This window comes from Aquarana catesbeiana, linkage group LG04, assembly GCF_042186555.1.
Source record: "Aquarana catesbeiana isolate 2022-GZ linkage group LG04, ASM4218655v1, whole genome shotgun sequence".
NCBI lineage: Eukaryota > Metazoa > Chordata > Amphibia > Anura > Ranidae > Aquarana > Aquarana catesbeiana.
The window spans coordinates 509,357,802-509,376,012 of NC_133327.1; the positions used below are offsets into that span (position 1 = coordinate 509,357,802).

Below are 18,211 nucleotides of genomic sequence, written 5' to 3' on the forward strand. Positions count from 1 at the left end.
AGGCACAGATCCTGTGCTTCTGCCAAGCAGGAACACAGATCTTTGCCTTCCCCTAGTCAAAGCACCTCCCCCACAGTAAGTAAGCACAACCTAGGAACACAGTTTACTCTTTGGTTATACTATATATGGGGGTACTATGGTGTATATATATATATATATATATATATATATATATATATATATATATATATATATATATATATATATATCATAGTTTGTAGACGCTATAACTTTTCCGCAAACCAATCAATATACATTTATTGGGATTTTGTTTACCAAAAATATGTAGCAGAATACATATTGGCCTAAATTGATGAAGACATTTCATTATTGCATATGTATTATAGCAGAAAGTAAAAAATATTGTTTTTTTTTCAAAATTGTCGGCCTTTTTTGTTTATAGGGCAAAAAATAAAAAAGTGATCAAATACCACTAAAAGAAAGCTTTAATTGTAGGAAAAAAGGACAAAATTTTTATTTGGGTACAGTGGGTATCGCAAAAAATGGCCTGGTCAGGAAGGGGGTAAAATCTTCCAGAGCTCAAGTGGTTAAGGTAAGTCACTCCTCATGCCTACTAAGCGTCAGCTCAGGTTTGGTCCAAACTTGGGCATGGACCAAACCTGGCAGGAAGCTGTCACTCCCATCTACTGCTGCCTAATCAACTGTGGCCAGGGCATTCCCCGCCCCACAGCAACTCTGACCACTCAACCTATTACATGGTTGAACCTTACCCCGATTGCTCTAATCATTCAGCTCACACTTATGCACCTCAAATGCTGTCAATGGCAACTCAATGACTGTCTGCTTAGACAGGAACACACTAAATTTACTCTCAATTTGCACTTATGGTATACCAATGGTATTTTACTGAACCTGACCAAACTGCTAACAACCCCCCTTAACCTATAATTTCATTATCAAGCTACAAAGTCAACACCTCTAAGACAGAATCCCACTCAATTAATATGGCCAAACCTGTGATTCTCCCGTTAAAACCCTGTTATCCCTACATGTAAAAATGTGCTTCTCTTAAAAATTTGGGGTTCACATAACACCGATATTGCGCACTTTGTATGAGCACAACTTCCCATTTTTAGAGAGATAACTGCTGAACTGGCCAAGATTCGAACCGTGTATAGCCTTCCTAACACACATTCTATGATTCAGCACTGGAGTGAGCATTCCCTAATCAAACTAGGACACCTGGTAGATGGAGTGAACAGGAGACTGCTTTCTTTTTTTGAAATTCAGGATAAATACTCTGTGGCAGCATAGTGGCTTAGATTTTAGCATTTCTGTCTGACAGCACTAGGTTCCCTTGGGACACTACCTGCATGAAGTTTACATGTTCTCCCTGTGCTTGCATGGGTTTCTCTAAAATCCTCCCACACTCCAAAGACATACTGGTAGGTCAATTGGCTCCTGTCTAAATTGGCCCTAACATGTTTATGTATACATATGAGGTAGGGACCTTAGACGGTAAGCTCCATGAGAGCAGGGACTGATGTGAATGTACAATATGTTAAGCACTGTGCAATATTGTTGCTGCTATATAAATACAGTGGGGACGGAAAGTATTCAGACCCCCTTAAATTTTTCACTCTTTGTTATTTTGCAGCCATTTGCTAAAATCATTTAAGTTACTTTTTTTTCCTCATTAATGTACACACAGCACCCCATATTGACAGAAAAACACAGAATTGTTGACATTTTTGCAAATTAATAAAAAAGAAAAACTGAAATATCACATGGTCCTAAGTATTGAGACACTTTGTTGTGACACTCATATATTTAACTCAGGTGCTGTCCATTTCTTCTGATCATCCTTGAGATGGTTCTACGCCTTCATTTGAGTCCAGCTGTGTTTGATTATACTGATTGGACTTGATTAGGAAAGCCACACACCTGTTTATATAAGACCTTACAGCTCACAGTGCATGTCAGAGCAAATGAGAATCATGAGGTCAAAGGAACTGCCTGAAGAGCTCAGAGACAGAATTGTGGCAAGGCACAGATCTGGTCAAGGTTACAAAAAAATTTCTGCTGCACTTAAGGTTTCTAAGAGCACAGTGGCCTCCATAATCCTTAAATGGAAGACATTTGGGACGACCAGAACCCTTCCTACAGCTGGCTGTCTGACCAAACTGAGCTATCGGGGGAGAAGAACCTTGGCGAGAGAGGTAAAGAAGAACCCAAAGATCACTGTGGCTGAGCTCCAGAGATGCAGTCGGGAGATGGGAGAAAATTGTAGAAAGTCAACCATCACTGCAGCCCTCCACCAGTCGGGGCTTTATGGCAGAGTGGCCCGACGGAAGCCTCTCCTTAGTGCAAGACACATGAAAGCCTGCATGGAGTTTGCTAAAAAAACACCTGAAGGACTCCAAGATGGTGAGAAATAAGATTCTCTGGTCTGATGAGACCAAGATAGAACTTTTTGGCCTTAATTCTAAGCGGTATGTGTGGAGAAAACCAGGCACTGCTAATCACCTGTCCAATACAGTCCCAACAGTGAAGCATGGTGGTGGCAGCATCATGCTGTGGGGGTATTTTTCAGCTGCGGGGACAGGACGACTGGTTGCAATCAAGGGAAAGATGAATGCGGCCAAGTACAGGGATATCATGGGCGAAAACCTTCTCCAGAGTGCTCAGGACCTCAGACTGGGCCGAAGGTTTACCTTCTAACAAGACAATGACCCTAAGCACACAGCTAAAATAACGAAGGAGTGGCTTCACAACAACTCCGTGACTGTTCTTGAATGGCCCAGCCAGAGCCCTGACTTAAACCCAATTGAGCATCTCTGGAGAGACCTAAAAATGGCTGTCCACCAACGTTTACCATCCATCCTGACAGAACTGGAGAGGATCTGCAAGGAGGAATGGCAGAGGATCCCCAAATCCAGGTGTGAAAAACTTGTTGCATCTTTCCCAAAAAGACTCAGGGCTGTATTAGATCAAAAGGGTGCTTCTACTAAATACTGAGCAAAGGGTCTGAATACTTAGGACCATGTGATATTTCAGTTTTTCTTTTTTAATAAATCTGCAAAAATGTCAACAATTCTGTGTTTTTCTGTCAATATGGGGTGCTGTGTGTACATTAATGAGGAAAAAAATGAACTTAAATGATTTTAGCAAATGGCTGCAATATAACAAAGAGTGAACAATTTAAGGAGGTCTGAATACTTTCCGTCCCCACTGTACATATTATAAATAAATAATTTTTAACAAACCCCCTTAAGCCTTCTATTCAGACTTGCATATCAGACACTATGCTCAAACTCTCTCACCAGCCCAGCAGCTCTGCCCATGCTTAGAATTGACATGTGAATGTGGACTATCCAAGAAAGGGTTAATCTCTGACATTTATAAAATCCTAGTTAACTTACCAAACAACCCTTCCCCCAAGCATCGTTAAATGCTAAAATAGGAAGCAGACCTGTGTGGTTTAACCCCCCTCAGAACATGGCAAACCATATGGAACAAAACCAACAGGAGCTTCATTTGTTCCCTATATAAAGAAAATTCCAATAAAATCAAAAAATATCTCATCAACCAAATTAGAGAAATACTATAGAATGAGTTTCTAATGACCAAACTACACAATTACCTATCTTAATATAAAATCCTAATGTGTAGTACTAGGTAGACATGCTATCCAAAACACATCCAGCTGCTGAACACTCCTCCTTCCTTCCTCCTTCCTCCTTCTAGTTCTTAACCCTTCCTCTTACCAACCATACCTTCTACAACACTACCCACCCGATTCCTTCCACATTGTCTGGAATTCAGCAGACTTAACAAAATAATTTATATACATGACAAAGAAAAAATGGGAAGGAGATTCAATGTCCATATGGATTTACTGGTACCACGCCCCCACATAAAAGACACAGAAAGATAATAGAAACCCAACTATTTTATTGCAAGCTAAGAAGGCATGCTTATAAATGAATCCTATCATTATAAGCGAATAGATCTTTTTTGTACAAAAAAATTGATATTTTTATATTATATTGGGTGTGGTACCTTTAAAGACCTATTAGCTTGCAATGATAGGATTCATTTATATGCATGCCTTCTTTGGGTATACACTCAAAATTTAGATCCACAGAAGGCCTCTTCCTCTCACAACATAACCTAACTTTGGCTACATAGTGTCCTACTTCATAAGGACCTTTTACAGTATTGTTTCCCAGAAAGTTCAACTGCTCCACCATGAGCAAGCTGATTTTACTGTTTTCTGCTACCTTCACCTCCTTACCTTCTCTCATCTTAAGCTGACACGGGGAACACTATTTCACTATTGTTCATTATTTACATCATGTCTCCTGTAATGTTGACTTTTCCCTATCTATTTCTAAAATAAAATCGCCCAGCAAAGAATTCCTTATCAAGAAACCTCAAGTCTAAGTTTTTTTTTATGCAAGAAGGTTTATATATTTAGCATCACATAATTGCAGTTATATGCACTTCTCTCTGGTTTTCTTGATATTGTATGAAATGGAGCTGCACTGTATGTCCTGCACTTAAGTCTGTTCACCACAGGGTGGAGTATATTACCAACTATATTTCATAAGAATACATTAAGAGTAGAACATGTATAATGTACACATAAAAACTATTTAAAGTGTGCCTCCATCCAAATGTATTGTGGTTTTGGACAAAGTGGGGAAGTGTTATGCCCTGTACACACGATCAGACATTGATCGGACATTCCGACAACGAAATCCATGAATTTTTTCCGCGGATGTTGGCTCAAACTTGTCTTGCATAGACATGGTCACACAAAGTTGTCGGAAAATCCGATCGTTCTGAACGCGGTGACGTAAAACACGTACGTTGGAACTTTAAACGGGGCAGTAGCCAATGGCTTTCGTCTCTTAATTTATTCTGAGCATGCGTGGCACTTTGTGCGTCGGATTTGTGTACACATGATCGGAATTTAACCGATCGGATTTTGTTGTCGGAAAATTTTATAGCCTGCTCTCAAACTTTGTGTGTCGGAAATTCCGACGGAAAAAATCAGATGCAGCCCACACACGATCGGAATTTCCGACAACACAATCCGATCGCACTTTTTCCATCTGAAAATCCGGCCGTGTGTATTAGTCTTTGCCAGTTTTTTGGGTTTATTTTGTCATCAATTATATTTTCCTTCGCTATCTGTCCTAATAACAATATTTTGACCAGGTTTGGAAGGGAGGGAAACTCTTAAACAGGAACATAGCACAATATAAATTAGGTAGGAATTTAAGCTTTCCTCTACTAAAAATGGTATTTGTATTGTTATCTGTGTCACTTTTTCATATTAACCCTAACTTCCTAATGTAAATTTTTTAAGCAGCAGGACATAAAAATATATCACTCCAATCAGGCCACAGAAAAAACTGACAGAAGTTCTAACCCTTGTAAATGAGCAATGAAAGTCTGCACACCACTATTATATACACCATTTAGCAACCAACAAAGGTTTTTTTAGGGTGCCTAAACCAATTTGTTAGTACAATAATTTTAAATATATAGAGTAAGCACACCAAATTACAAAAATGCTTTAGCAATAAAGTTATATTAGGCATATACATACAATTTTACAATAGGTACACATATCCAAGTATGTCATAGCAAATCAAGCATAATAGAGCGTAGGTATTCGCTCCACTGCTAAATCCAACTAACAAAAATACATGCATATATATAGGTATACTTAAATCATATAGCAGCTGATGTTCAGAAATACATGTGTAGCCAGTGGGGCTACAACAACATTGAGAAGGAGACCTAGCTCTCTATTCACCTCTCTTCTGCTACTGTGATATTAATGTTATGCCGCACCATCCTCCTCTAGCCAGCAGGGGGTGAGCTAAAGCCAAGAAAGCCCATAGACTTCTCTGCAGACCGCTGAGAATGTCTACACTATAATAGTTACACTACAGACCCCAATATGCACTGTGGAGTAGAAGTGGAGAGAGGATTTTTATTAAACTGTCTGGGAAAGTTATTCCGCTTAGCACCGAGGAAGTTAGAGGGAGAGCACCTCTGTCTGGATATTCGTCTGGAGACCATAACAGTGGAGATCCAAGCCTGAGACTGGGAGTGAGGGCACCAGGGGGCAGGGCAGCGCAGCCCACATCACAGCACCGGCTCCACTGCATTAGAGAGACCACTCACCCTCTACTTCCCACTGCTGACCACTGGAGGTTTTTGGGGAGAGACTGAGGAGGCCCCCTTCTACAGCAAGTGGTCACATGCATCCCGGGGGCTGGTGAGAGGCCTATTTGCCCAATGCTGATACTGCTAGCAGGGACTGAGCCACTGAGAGCAGGACACCAAATGTACCCAATCCATACTGCAGCTATAATGTACTCTATACCATATTTATTCCAAATCTTGATGCACCTATATCAACCCTATACCAAACTTTTACCTTTTTTTTTTTACATCTGAACCACATCTACCTTGCACCTGTGTAGAGACTATACCAAACCTACACTGTACCTATAATGCATGCAGGTTAACTGGGACTTTCGTTAAAGGGCCCCAATGATAGCCAGCAGAACATCCCAAAGGTGTGCCCCTACCATAATTATTAAGCAAGCTCCCTTTGTTCCTCTGCCCCCTCCCCTAACAAGGGGTTAAAAATCTCAGGAATTTGGTACATTGTGGTATATGCACTTTCCCCTCAGGTTGTCTTTTTAATTGCACTTGTTAATAATAGCTGGCAGTCCTATGTATAAACCTGCTCCAAAATAATTAAAAAGGTAAGACATTTTTTTTATTGTTTTTTTTAAGTTGCTGTGGAATGGGAACACATATACATATGATGGACTTTTTTAAAATTTGACTGTGAAAATACACATTTAGGAGTGGGGTGCTCCCATTTCTGACTTTTAACCGAGCCATGCTCTGTGTGTGCTTGCTCGCCGGCAAGGGAGCACCGGCGGGGGACCCAAGAAGAGAAGGATTGGGGCTGCTCTGTGCAAAACCATTACACAGAGCAGGTAAGTATAACATGTTTGTTATTTATTTTTTTTTTTTAATTCAGCATTTACAATCACTTTAAGCTGGCCATACATGATACAATCTGATTGTACAATCTCTGTATACTCGCCGTTGTCCTTACATTTCATACATTTGGTGAATCTAAACATACATTTGGTGAAGTCTAAACCACGCATTCAATATATACCAAATCAGGCAGTCAGGCAGGCAGGCAGGCAGGCAGGCACTTGCACTACATAGGTAAAGTGTTACTAAACCCACAACAATAAAATCAGTCTGTATCAAGGACGTGCAATCAGGTGAGGCAGGTGAGGCAGACTCACCTGCCATTAACATAAAAAAAAAATAATGATCGAGCTTCGAGGGTCATAGCTCGGCAACCTGGGGTCAATGTGTGTGTGTGTGTGTGTGTGTGTGTGTGTGTGTGTGTGTGTGGGGGGGGGGGTAACTGAAGTCCTACCCCACCACTGGTCGAAATTTGGGGCTCCTGCCATCTATAGTTGTGGAGATACGGGGCTTCTTGTGCAACCTGTCAGAAGCTACATACAGAGGGGCCAGTTTACATACAAGCTGGCACATTCTGTTTGCAGCAGACTGAGAGGATGAGCTCACAGTGCCTCTCCTCACTTCTTGTCAGAGGCACTGAGCTTAATGGACAGCTTGGAGCCTTGGACCAATGGTAAAGCACCATTGGAACAAGCTGTCCAATAAAAATGCTGCAGTGAAGGCTCTCCTCTCACTGCAGTGTCATATGAGATTAACCCATAATCCCATGTTTTTCTCACACAGTTAAGAGGGAGACTGAGAATCTGCTGCCTGCTGAAAATGTACTGTTATAACATATAGCATAATTATATATGATTTAGCTTGATTAAAACATAATAATTTATTATTTATCTATTTACTGTGAAAGTACTGGTTTGAAGTTAAAACTCCAAACTTCAGTAATTTGTCTGTTAAGCCACCTGCTTGAATACAGTTTTGGAAAATATAGTAAATTACCTTAAAAACAATATATAATAATTAAATAATAAGTAGTTGTGACCCCCTGACATGCTCCATTTGGCATGTCATTTTTTTTTGGGGGGGGGAGTGGGTACCTCGTTTTCACAGGTACCCAGCTCCCACTTCCTCTCCTGGCACAGAGCGGAAGTTCACCTCTCCCCCCTCCCTCCCTGCAATCTTCTGGGACACGTCACAGGTCCCAGAAGATTGCCTGGCCATTCACAACGTGCAGCGTGGCTTGCGCCTGGCTATGAAGCCGCAGCCGGACGCCCACACTTGCAATGCCGGCGCCACAGAGAGGTGGGGGAGAGAAGCGAAGCTTTGGGCGGCCGCATCGCTGGACCATGAGACAGTGGAGTGTCTGTTTATTAAAAGTCAGCAGCTACACTTTTTGTAGCTGCTGACTTTTAAATGGGTGGAACTCCGTTTAACCCCTTGTCACCCAGGCCAATGACACTTCTCTCCTACATGTAAAAATCATAATTTTTTTGCTAGAAAATTACTCAAAACCCCCAAACATTATATAATATATATATATATATATATATATATATATATATATATATATATTTATTTATTTATATATATATATATATATATATATATATATATATATATATATTTTAGCAGACATCCTAGGGAATAAAATGGTGGCCGTTGCAACTTTTTATGTTAAACGGTGTTTGCGCAACAATTTTTCAAATGTGTTTTTTTTTTTTTGGAATATAAAACACTAAAGTTAGTCTAATTTTTTTGTATAATGTGAAGGATGTTACTCCAAGTAAATAGATACCTAACATGTCATGCTTTAAAATTGTGCACGCTCATGGAATGGTGCCAAACTTCGGTACTTAAAAATCTCCATAGGCGACGCTGTAAAAATGTATACAGGTTACATGTTTAGAATCACAGAGGGGGGCTAGTGCTAGAATTATTGTTCTCGCTCTAACATTCGTGGCTTATGTAACATGTGTGTATCTGGCTCTGATACTAGCCAGTGCCTCACCAGCCACTGACCTCACCGCATGTCCCTGGTCTGTATATGTATACTCACTGTGGAACCTAAGGGGTTAATCCTCCGCATTGTGTAAAAAGGCTGTTTGATCCTGTCTTCTCTGAACCTCCCCTTCTTTTACTGTCCCCAATCCATCTGCTAATAGCACAGAGCCCTAGGAGGCACTATGCATATGCTCAGTTTATTGTGTATTGCTAGGAAGAGTTTTTTTCTTTGGAAGGGTGCATGTGATCAGCACAGGGCCAATCAGCACTATCCAGACAGAGGGGCAGGGGTCATGCAGCCTCATAGGACAGTCAGAGGAGAATGGAAACTCCTCCTACAAGTTTTATCCAGTGCTCGGCCGGACACTGATAGAAGTCACAAGACTGGTATATACTGCTGATGAAAAAAAGGTATTTAGCAGTTTATATTTACTAAAATAATTGCATTTCCATGTTCTGTGTACTGTTGGAGAACAGATATAGTGAATGTTGAGTCCTGGGTTTTACTAACACTTTAATGGTAGATAAATAGAAAATAGAATGTACATTCAGATTGTATAGTGTATGATCAGCCTAAAAGCACACAATACTGTCTGAGCTGGATGGACTGTGACAGTGAAAATGAAATTGGTGTGTTTTATACGCTCCCCCCTCTCTCTCCCTGATCTGGATTACAAGAACAATGACACCTTGCTGTCGCTGCCCACTCCCTCCCATGTACTTGCATAAATGAGGGAGTAGGAAAGTGGGTAGAAATAAAAAAGAGATAGTATAGTAATGAGGGAGGTGTGGTTTAGACAGGTACTGTAAAACATGCCCTATTCTGTGATGTAGGAGGCAGTGCATAATGGGAAATGAAGTTTCCTGTATGGTCACATGATGTTATATGAAGTCAGGGTTCAGATGCATTTTTCTAAATTCTGAAATAACAGGTGCAGATTGAAGGCTGCCATGAACTAGGTATAAAGAGATAAGCCAATGTGCTTGGTAGAAAAGACATTAGAAAAGGTTTCTGTTTATTATGAAAAGGGAAATTCTGCCCAAAAAGGTGAACATAGCCTTTAATTAACAATCCTTACCTTGACACCGCCTTCCATCAACAAGCAGGAAGCCTGGTGGACAAACGCATTCATAAGAACCGATTGTATTAGAGCAGCTTCCTCCTCCCTGGCAAGCTTCATCCATCTCTTGGCATTCATCAATGTCTGCAATCAAAGTTTTGGCAAACAAAGCAATTATTTCATGATTGGATGGCCCATTATTTTTAAACCATATTACTCTCCAGCTTGACAGAACATAGTTGCTTCATTGTATCCTAAGGAACAGACTTTAAAATAGCAATTTTAGCAAATCATGCCTAGTGTGGGCAAATTTCTAACAATCTTCTTACTATGATGCACAAGCTTTAATTTGGGACAGACAGAATTCTTGCCTTCAAAAATGTGAACAGCCATTGGCAGGAACTTAAAATGCATGCAATGTTAGTATAAATAAGGTTGCAAAAGGCTACAATATGTTTTACTTTTCAGAAGGTCATGGAATACAACACAGCTTTGTGTTATTCATAATTCTATTATTACATGAAATACTATCTGTACAAACTCAGAAAAGTTAAACTTTTAATAAGATGCTTTTTCAAATTCAATCGGCTTCATAAAGTAGCACAATAGCTAAGCAATAAGCATTTCTGCATTGCAGTGATGGGTTGTCTATGTTGATTTTTCCAAGTGCTATCTGCTTTCCTCCCAGAACCATGCAAGTAGATTTACCCACCCATACTGGCCAATTGTGCTTTATGGATGGGTGAGGGAAAATGCACAGAAACTCCTTTGGTGCAGGAACTGTTGTAAATAGTTAAAGTAGAAAGGCATTTTGCATAGAGTGAGGGAGAATTATAACCCCTCCATCAGTTTTGCCATCTGTGTCCCATTCGGGAGATTTCACTTCATTTCCTGCCCCATAACCAAAACAGGCTTAAAAAAATGAAAAAAGCGAATTAAAATCCCTGCAAATTATTGTTCTGGGGACAACCCAAAATTTGGGATTTTTTTTTTCTTTCACTTTCAATGATAACGGTAAACGGGACAAATAGAGAGGGTGAATCTCCCTAACAGGGGCAGAGGTAGCAATAAAAACCTGACAGGTATTCTAATCCATCTCCACTCTGTCCAAAACTAAAAAAAATAAATAAAAAATGCCTTTAGGTATACTTTAAACGTTTTATGGTTTTATGTTAAGTTCTGTGAAACAGTACATGCCAATAACCACATTACTGAATACATGAGAATTAATATTGCATTATACAAGCTTCAGGACTTTTTAAATATGGCATTATAAGTCTACTACTTTAAAGGGGTTGTAAAGGTAATTTTATTTTTTTTTAAAAATAACTAACATGTCATACTTACATTCACTGTGCAGCTCGTTCTGCACAGAGTGGCCCCGAACCTGCTCTTCTGGGGTCCCTCGGTGGCTGTTTCAGCTCCTCCCCGCAAGAACTAACCACCTTAATGCAAGCTCCCTCGCATGGTGGTTAGTTATTGCGGGCGCGCTCCCGTGATACAGCCGGTGGCTATAGCCGCTCACTGTATCACTCGGCCCCGCCCCCCGGCGCGCCGCGTCATCGGATGTGATTGACAGCAGCGCGAGCCAATGGCTGCGCTGCTTTCAATCCATCCACTGCAGCCAATCAGCGACCAGGCTGAGCTGCAATAGAGATGACGGGAACGAGCAGCGGAGATTCGAGGTGTCAGGTAAGTAAAACGGGGGGGGCTGGGGGCGGCGGTATTGTCAAAAGTTTTTTCACCTTAATGCATATAATGCATTAAGGTGAAAAAATTTTTAACTTTACAACCCCTTTAACACTGGACTCCAGGCACTGCATGTGCATTTACATGTGTTTATCACACAAAGCTGAAAACACACACAGTAAGCCATGTAAAATGCATAGAAGCACACTTTAAATCCAATTTAAATGCTAGCATTTGTAGGTGTAGAATTGGAAAATTGACCCTTGTGAATGGTTAAGGTAGATAAAATAGCTAAGCAAAATTTAAGAGGTGATTTCTGATTTTCTGATTAAGTATACATAAAGACTCTTGAATGACAGCATAAACAAGCACCCAATGTCATATGCACAAGCCTCCTAAAATAGGCAAAAAAAATCCTTTCTTTTCCCTGACTCAGCCAAATCTTTCTTCATTTTTGTCTCACATGCTCACCCTCCCAGACACTCCAGTTTACAGTAGGAGGGTTTCAGCAACAGAGGCAGTGCTGTCAATTCAAGAAGCAGTGAGAAAGACTAGGTGTGGCCAGCTGCTGATTGACAAGCTACAGGCTTCTGAACCAGCAATGACAAGATGATGGGACCGTGCCCAATGCAACACTTTTCATCCCAGGATAGTGTTGTAAACAAAGTATTTTGTGACTAATGCATTTTTATGCGCTGCAAAATGCACATAAAAGGGCACAGGTGTGAACCAGGCCTTAAGTGGACTTACAGGTTTAATAGGTATTTGTGGGACTTTTCAGGAGAAAACTGTAAGTGAAGATGTGCCTTCAATTAAGAGTTGAAGCACATATATTTTGGTAATATATAAAATGTGTGTTGCAGTTTTTCAGTACTATCATCATGTAAAGCAGAGCCATAGCCTTTAATTCAAAAATATAACTGTACTTTTTTGATGAACAATTGTTTATGTTCAAGCATAAATCTAATACCTCCAAGACATTACAGAGATTTTCCAACAACAAACACCTACTACTTAATATTAATACCCAAAATGGTTTCCAGGTGGGGGTGCCCTTTGATCTAGCGCTGTGATTCCGCTCTGAGACCGCTGGTCTCTTCACTCCCATCTGTTGACTTGTGCATTTGCCTCTATAATGACAGGACCCTGCTGCAGCCCATCCAATAGGAAATGTCCACATCAGACAGGCACTGACACTGAGGACACATGGCTGAGGCTACAGGTAAGTGAAAAGGACTTTTAGATAGGGTTCTTTTTTTATATAGTGATTAATTAGGGGCTGGTGTGTGGGGAATGGGACTCTTGAATACACATCATGCACACATCTACTACCACTGGTAAGACACAGTGCTGTGCTATTAACACACATACAGATGTTAGATGGGACCATGCACCAGAGGAACTATGGATGATAAATTCTGATGAACAATATCTAACAGTATCTTCTTTCTATTTACTGGTATTATGCAATAAGTTTTAACAGCATCCTTAATGACCTCCAACTGGAGGTACTATTGCAGGACCATTCAGTCTAGTATCCTTCAAGCATGACATTTTGAAAGCTTTAGATGGGACATTTGTTTTTTGTGCCAAAAAGATAATCCTATCAAGAATGTGTTAAAATTCATATCATTTCTTGTATTTTTTTTATTTTTATTGTGCAACCTTCTGCCCACAATTTCTTTTAGCAGCCATTAGAAGAATGTAGAGAACAGGGGGAGCTACGCTAAACTAATTGATCTATGGGGCAATATTCCATACACTCACAATCTAGAAGCTAGTGTGCCACAACATGTGAAACCGTGATTATAAAAAACGAATTATCCCAAAGTGAGTACACTGCTAATGTGGTTATGTACCAATGCACAAATAAAAAACATTCAGTGAATATCAATTTCTAATAAAAATGTGACAAATAAGATAAAGTGAATAATATGACAAAAATATGAGTGATCATGAAAAATACAAAGCTGAAGAAAAAATATTTTGAACAGCTAGTAAAAAAATAAATAACCAAAAGTCCATACATGAAGATGGTGACGTCAGTGCGTCGCTCCTCCTCCCTACATGTTTCGTCATCAACAGGACGTCTTCACGGGGCGACGTCCTGTAAGTGTGCATTTGTCTCATGTCTTATGCTATTCGGAATAAATGTTAATTCTAGATTGTGAGTGTATGGAATATTGCCCCATAGATCAATTCGTTTAGCGCAGCTCCCCCTGTTCTTTATTTCATTTGGTGTTGTATAACATTTTGAGTTGCAGCTGAGGTACTTTTTAGACAATAGCGCAGTTTTTTTTATTCTCATTAGAAGAATGCGACAAGATAGCAGACCTCACACTAGATTTAATTCATCAATCGGCATTCCAATGAATTCCCCATACCCCTAAACAGCCAGCCCTAAAGCTTTTATATCCAGCCATAAAAAGTTTGTTTAACAAAAATATTTGTTTTACATAATTCATCTGTCATTTTTTTCATTTTAAGTGGAAAACACATGGGAAACAAATGGGATATCACCATCTATGCCCCACAAGCAGATGTTTATAATACATGTTCTGTCTGTTTTCATTAGGCATCATACATATTGTAAAAAAAACTCTGGGTAGTGTTAACCTAATTGCTGGAACACATTTGAGGCTTTTTGTTACTTTTGATCTATTTGTTAATGTAAACTTGCCATATGTTTTCAAGATTTTCAAAGTGCTTCAACTATAAACAATGCATTTTCAGAAAGTAGTTTCAGAAAGCTTGATATGGATCATTTAACAACATTGGAGAAAATTATTTTTCAGAGAACCATAGCATCAAAATAAACTTATATTTATAATTTCATGCTAGGATAAAAAAATGTCAAAATAATACTGTAACCAATTTGAGACATGTAAGAATTGAATGACCATGACCAGTGTTAGGCATAGGAAGCACCTGCATTGGGTCCAATCCAAGTCTGAGTTTCTGAGTGTAATATTTAAGAGTCTGTGTTTATCGCTATTGCGTATCATCTTCTGCAGCTGTTGGCCTCTTCTGTACTATCGGTAATATAGTGTGTATATATATATATATATATATATATATAATATATATATATATGTGTGTGTAGTGGGCACCTACTTTCATGTAGGTAACCTTTTTTCTGAGCTTACAGTTTCAGGCAAAATTTAGGCAGGCTTGTACTATTATATTAGGCCTGGTTACTTATTTTGGGAACTGGGAGTGTTAGTATAGTGCAGGGTGTGGCCACCTGTGCTTGGACCCAGAGATGCCTCCTCTTACTTTCAATTAAATGATTTTTGGAAGAGAGGTTGGACTTGGGATCTGAGTGACAGGCATCTTGTAGGTGAGTACTGGCCAATCATTAATTTGCTTGGAAGGAGGCGGGACTCTCATAAAAGGTGGGGGTCACATGACAGGCCGGGGTTTTTTTGCAGCAGGAGAGAGCCTTCAGGAAGAAGTTCCCCAGCGGAGCCTTCCCCCCCTACGGGGAAGGAGGGGGACCGAGACACGCAGAGGAGTTGATGATACCGGACAGTATGTAGTCGCGGGTGACGCTGAACGCCGCTACGGGGAAGGGAGCGTGCCAGATTGGAGAGAAAGTACAGAAACACTTATGGAAGAAGTAGCGACTAAGTGGACTACATCTGGGCAGTCGATTGTTTGTGAGTGGAACATGGACTATCGATCAAGTGAGTGAAAGCCCAGGGGAAGGGTACTACCAGAGGCTGAGGGATGTTGGTACGCAAGTCAGCGAAACAGGTGGTGATGGCCTGTGACTTTGGGTTCAACAATGCCCCGGGATTCCAATCAGTCAGGCGGGAGGAATTATTCAGAGTAATCTCTTCTTTAGCTCAACTTGGAAGTACCATGCAGACGGGAAGTAGTGGTAAAAAGTTAGCGGTAAAGCTCCAAGTACAAATAGACATACAGACTGTTCTAGGAAATTCTGCAGGTGAAGTAGTTATTCAGAGAGACTCTTTACCATATATTCTCTAGTAAATCTACTTCCGTCTTCCCCACAAAGAAATCATTGAGAGTGATTTCTTATAGTCCACATTGTGCTAAGTCTTTGCACAAAACAGGCAAAGAAAGAAATTATAAAGCAGTATAAGAGCATCTCAGAAAAACCCTTCTCCTATCCCAGTTCACATTGTATCAATAAAAGCAAGAGAAAACAACAATATGGACTGTTTTCTATTTCTATGGGCTGCGATGGGCTAGGTGGTAAATATAATTTACGGATATAACACACAAATTGCCGCTCCTGTGGGGGTAGGGCACTAAATATATATATACACACACACAATGCCTTGCAAAAGTATTCACCTCCCTTGGCTTTTTACCTATTTTGTTACATTACAGCCTTTAGTTCAATGTTTTTTTAATCTGAATTATATGTGATGGATCAGAACACAATAGTCTAAGTTGGTGAAGTAAAATTAGAAAAATATATACATAAAACTATATACTATAGAAATAAAAAATGATAATTGGCATGTGCGTATGTATTCACCCCCTTTGTTATGAAGCCCATAAAAAGCTCTGGTACAACCAATTATCTTCAGAAGTCATAATTAGTGAAATGATTTCCACCTGTGTGCAATCTAAGTGTAACATGATCTGTCATTACATATACACACCTTTTTGAAAGGCCCCAGAGGCTGCAACACCTAAGCAAGAGGCACCACTAACCAAACACTGCCATGAAGACCAAGGAACTCTCCAAACAAGTAAGGGACAATGTTGTTGAGAAGTACAAGTCAGGGTTAGGTTATAAAAGAAATATCCAAATCTTTGATGATCCCTAGGAGCACCATCAAATATATCATAACCAAATGGAAAGAACATGGCACAATAGCAAACCTGCCAAGAGACGGCCGCAAACCAAAACTCATGGACCGGGCAAGGAGGGCATTAATCAGAGAGGCAGCACAGAGACCTAAGGTAACCCTGGTGGAGCTGCAGAGTTCCACAGCAGAGACTGGAGTATCTGTACATAGGACGACAATAAGCTATACGCTCCACAGAGTTGTGCTTTATGACAGAGTGGCCAGAAGAAAGCCATTACTTTCTGCAAAAAAACAAAAAGGCACATTTTGAGTTTGTGAAAAGGCATGTGGGAGACTCCCAAAATGTATGGAGGAAGGTGCTCTGGTCTGATGAAACTAAAATTCAACTTTTTGGCCATTAAAGAAAACGCTATGTCTGGCACAAACCCAACACATCACATCACCCAAAGAACACCATCCCCACAGTGAAACATGGTGGTGGCAGCATCATGCAGTGGGGATGTTCTTCAGTAGTCGGGACTGGGAAACTGGTCAGGGTTGAGGGAAAGATGGATGGTGCTAAATGTAGGGATATTCTTGAGCAAAACCTGTACCACTCAGTGTGTGATTTGAGGCTAGGATGGAGCTTCACCTTCCAGAAGGACAATGACCCCAAACACACTGCTAAAGCAACACTTGAGTGGTTTAAGGGGAAACATGTAAATGTGATGGAATGGCCTAGTCAAAGCCCAGACCTCAATCCAATAGAAAATCTGTGGTCAGACTTAAAGATTGCTGTTCACGAGCGCAAACCATCTAACTTGAAGCAGGTGGAGCAGTTTTGCAAGGAGGAATGGGCAAAAACCCCAGTGGTAAGATGTGGCAAGCTCATAGAGACTTATCCAAAGCGACTTGGAGCTGTGATAGCTGCAAAAGGTGGCTATACAAAGTATTGACTTTAGGGGGGGTGAATAGTTATGCACATTGACTTTTTCTGTTATTTTGTCCTATTTGTTGTTTGATTTACAATAAAAAAAAACATCTTCAAAGTTGTGGGCATGTTCTGTAAATTAAATGATGCAAATCCTCAAACAATCCATGTTAATTCCAGTGTGGCAACAAAACATGAAAAATGTCAAGGGGGGTGAATACTTTTGCAAGGCACTGTATGGCACCTCTATCTATTCTTCTGTGACTTCAGGTTAGCAGAAGAAAAAGAACCCCTCTATATTCTTAGTATATGAGCACCAGTGGAGAAGATAAGGAATGCCTGGATTGGTGCTCCCAGAGAACAGATCAGGTAGAGAGTTGGGAAAATAACTTCTATTTATAGAGAACTGCAAAAGTGATCAGACTCTCATGCATTTACTGACTACATCAACTTGTCAGGACACTGCAATGCCTTAACCCCTTTTTTTATGACATTCTGTAATTTTACAAGTTGACAGCACTTAATGAGTCATGTTCTTAGCTGAATCTCAGTTCCAGGTCTGGTCTGATCACACCTACCATCACAGCCCTGATGAAGGGGGAGGCATTTCCACCGAAAAACACATGGCTTACTTATCACTTGTGAACTATCAACTGTAAACTTCTTAAATATAACATCAAGTGTGATTAACCTTTATACTGAGTGAGCTTCTACACCCATCCAAGAGTACATTGTGAAGCGCATTTTTTGTCACTTTCAGAGAG

At 40.2% G+C, this 18,211-nt stretch overlaps 1 protein-coding gene across 2 annotated transcripts in view; it reads right to left on the reverse strand.

The window, feature by feature from the left end:
• LTBP1 (latent transforming growth factor beta binding protein 1) overlaps positions 1-18,211 on the reverse strand; it is a 548,083-nt gene that overhangs the window by 56,533 nt on the left and 473,339 nt on the right. For both annotated transcript variants that reach the window (XM_073627728.1, XM_073627727.1), the window contains one exon: positions 10,080-10,205. In XM_073627728.1, coding sequence (XP_073483829.1) covers positions 10,080-10,205 — 126 coding nt within the window. The remainder of the gene's footprint in view (positions 1-10,079; positions 10,206-18,211) is intronic.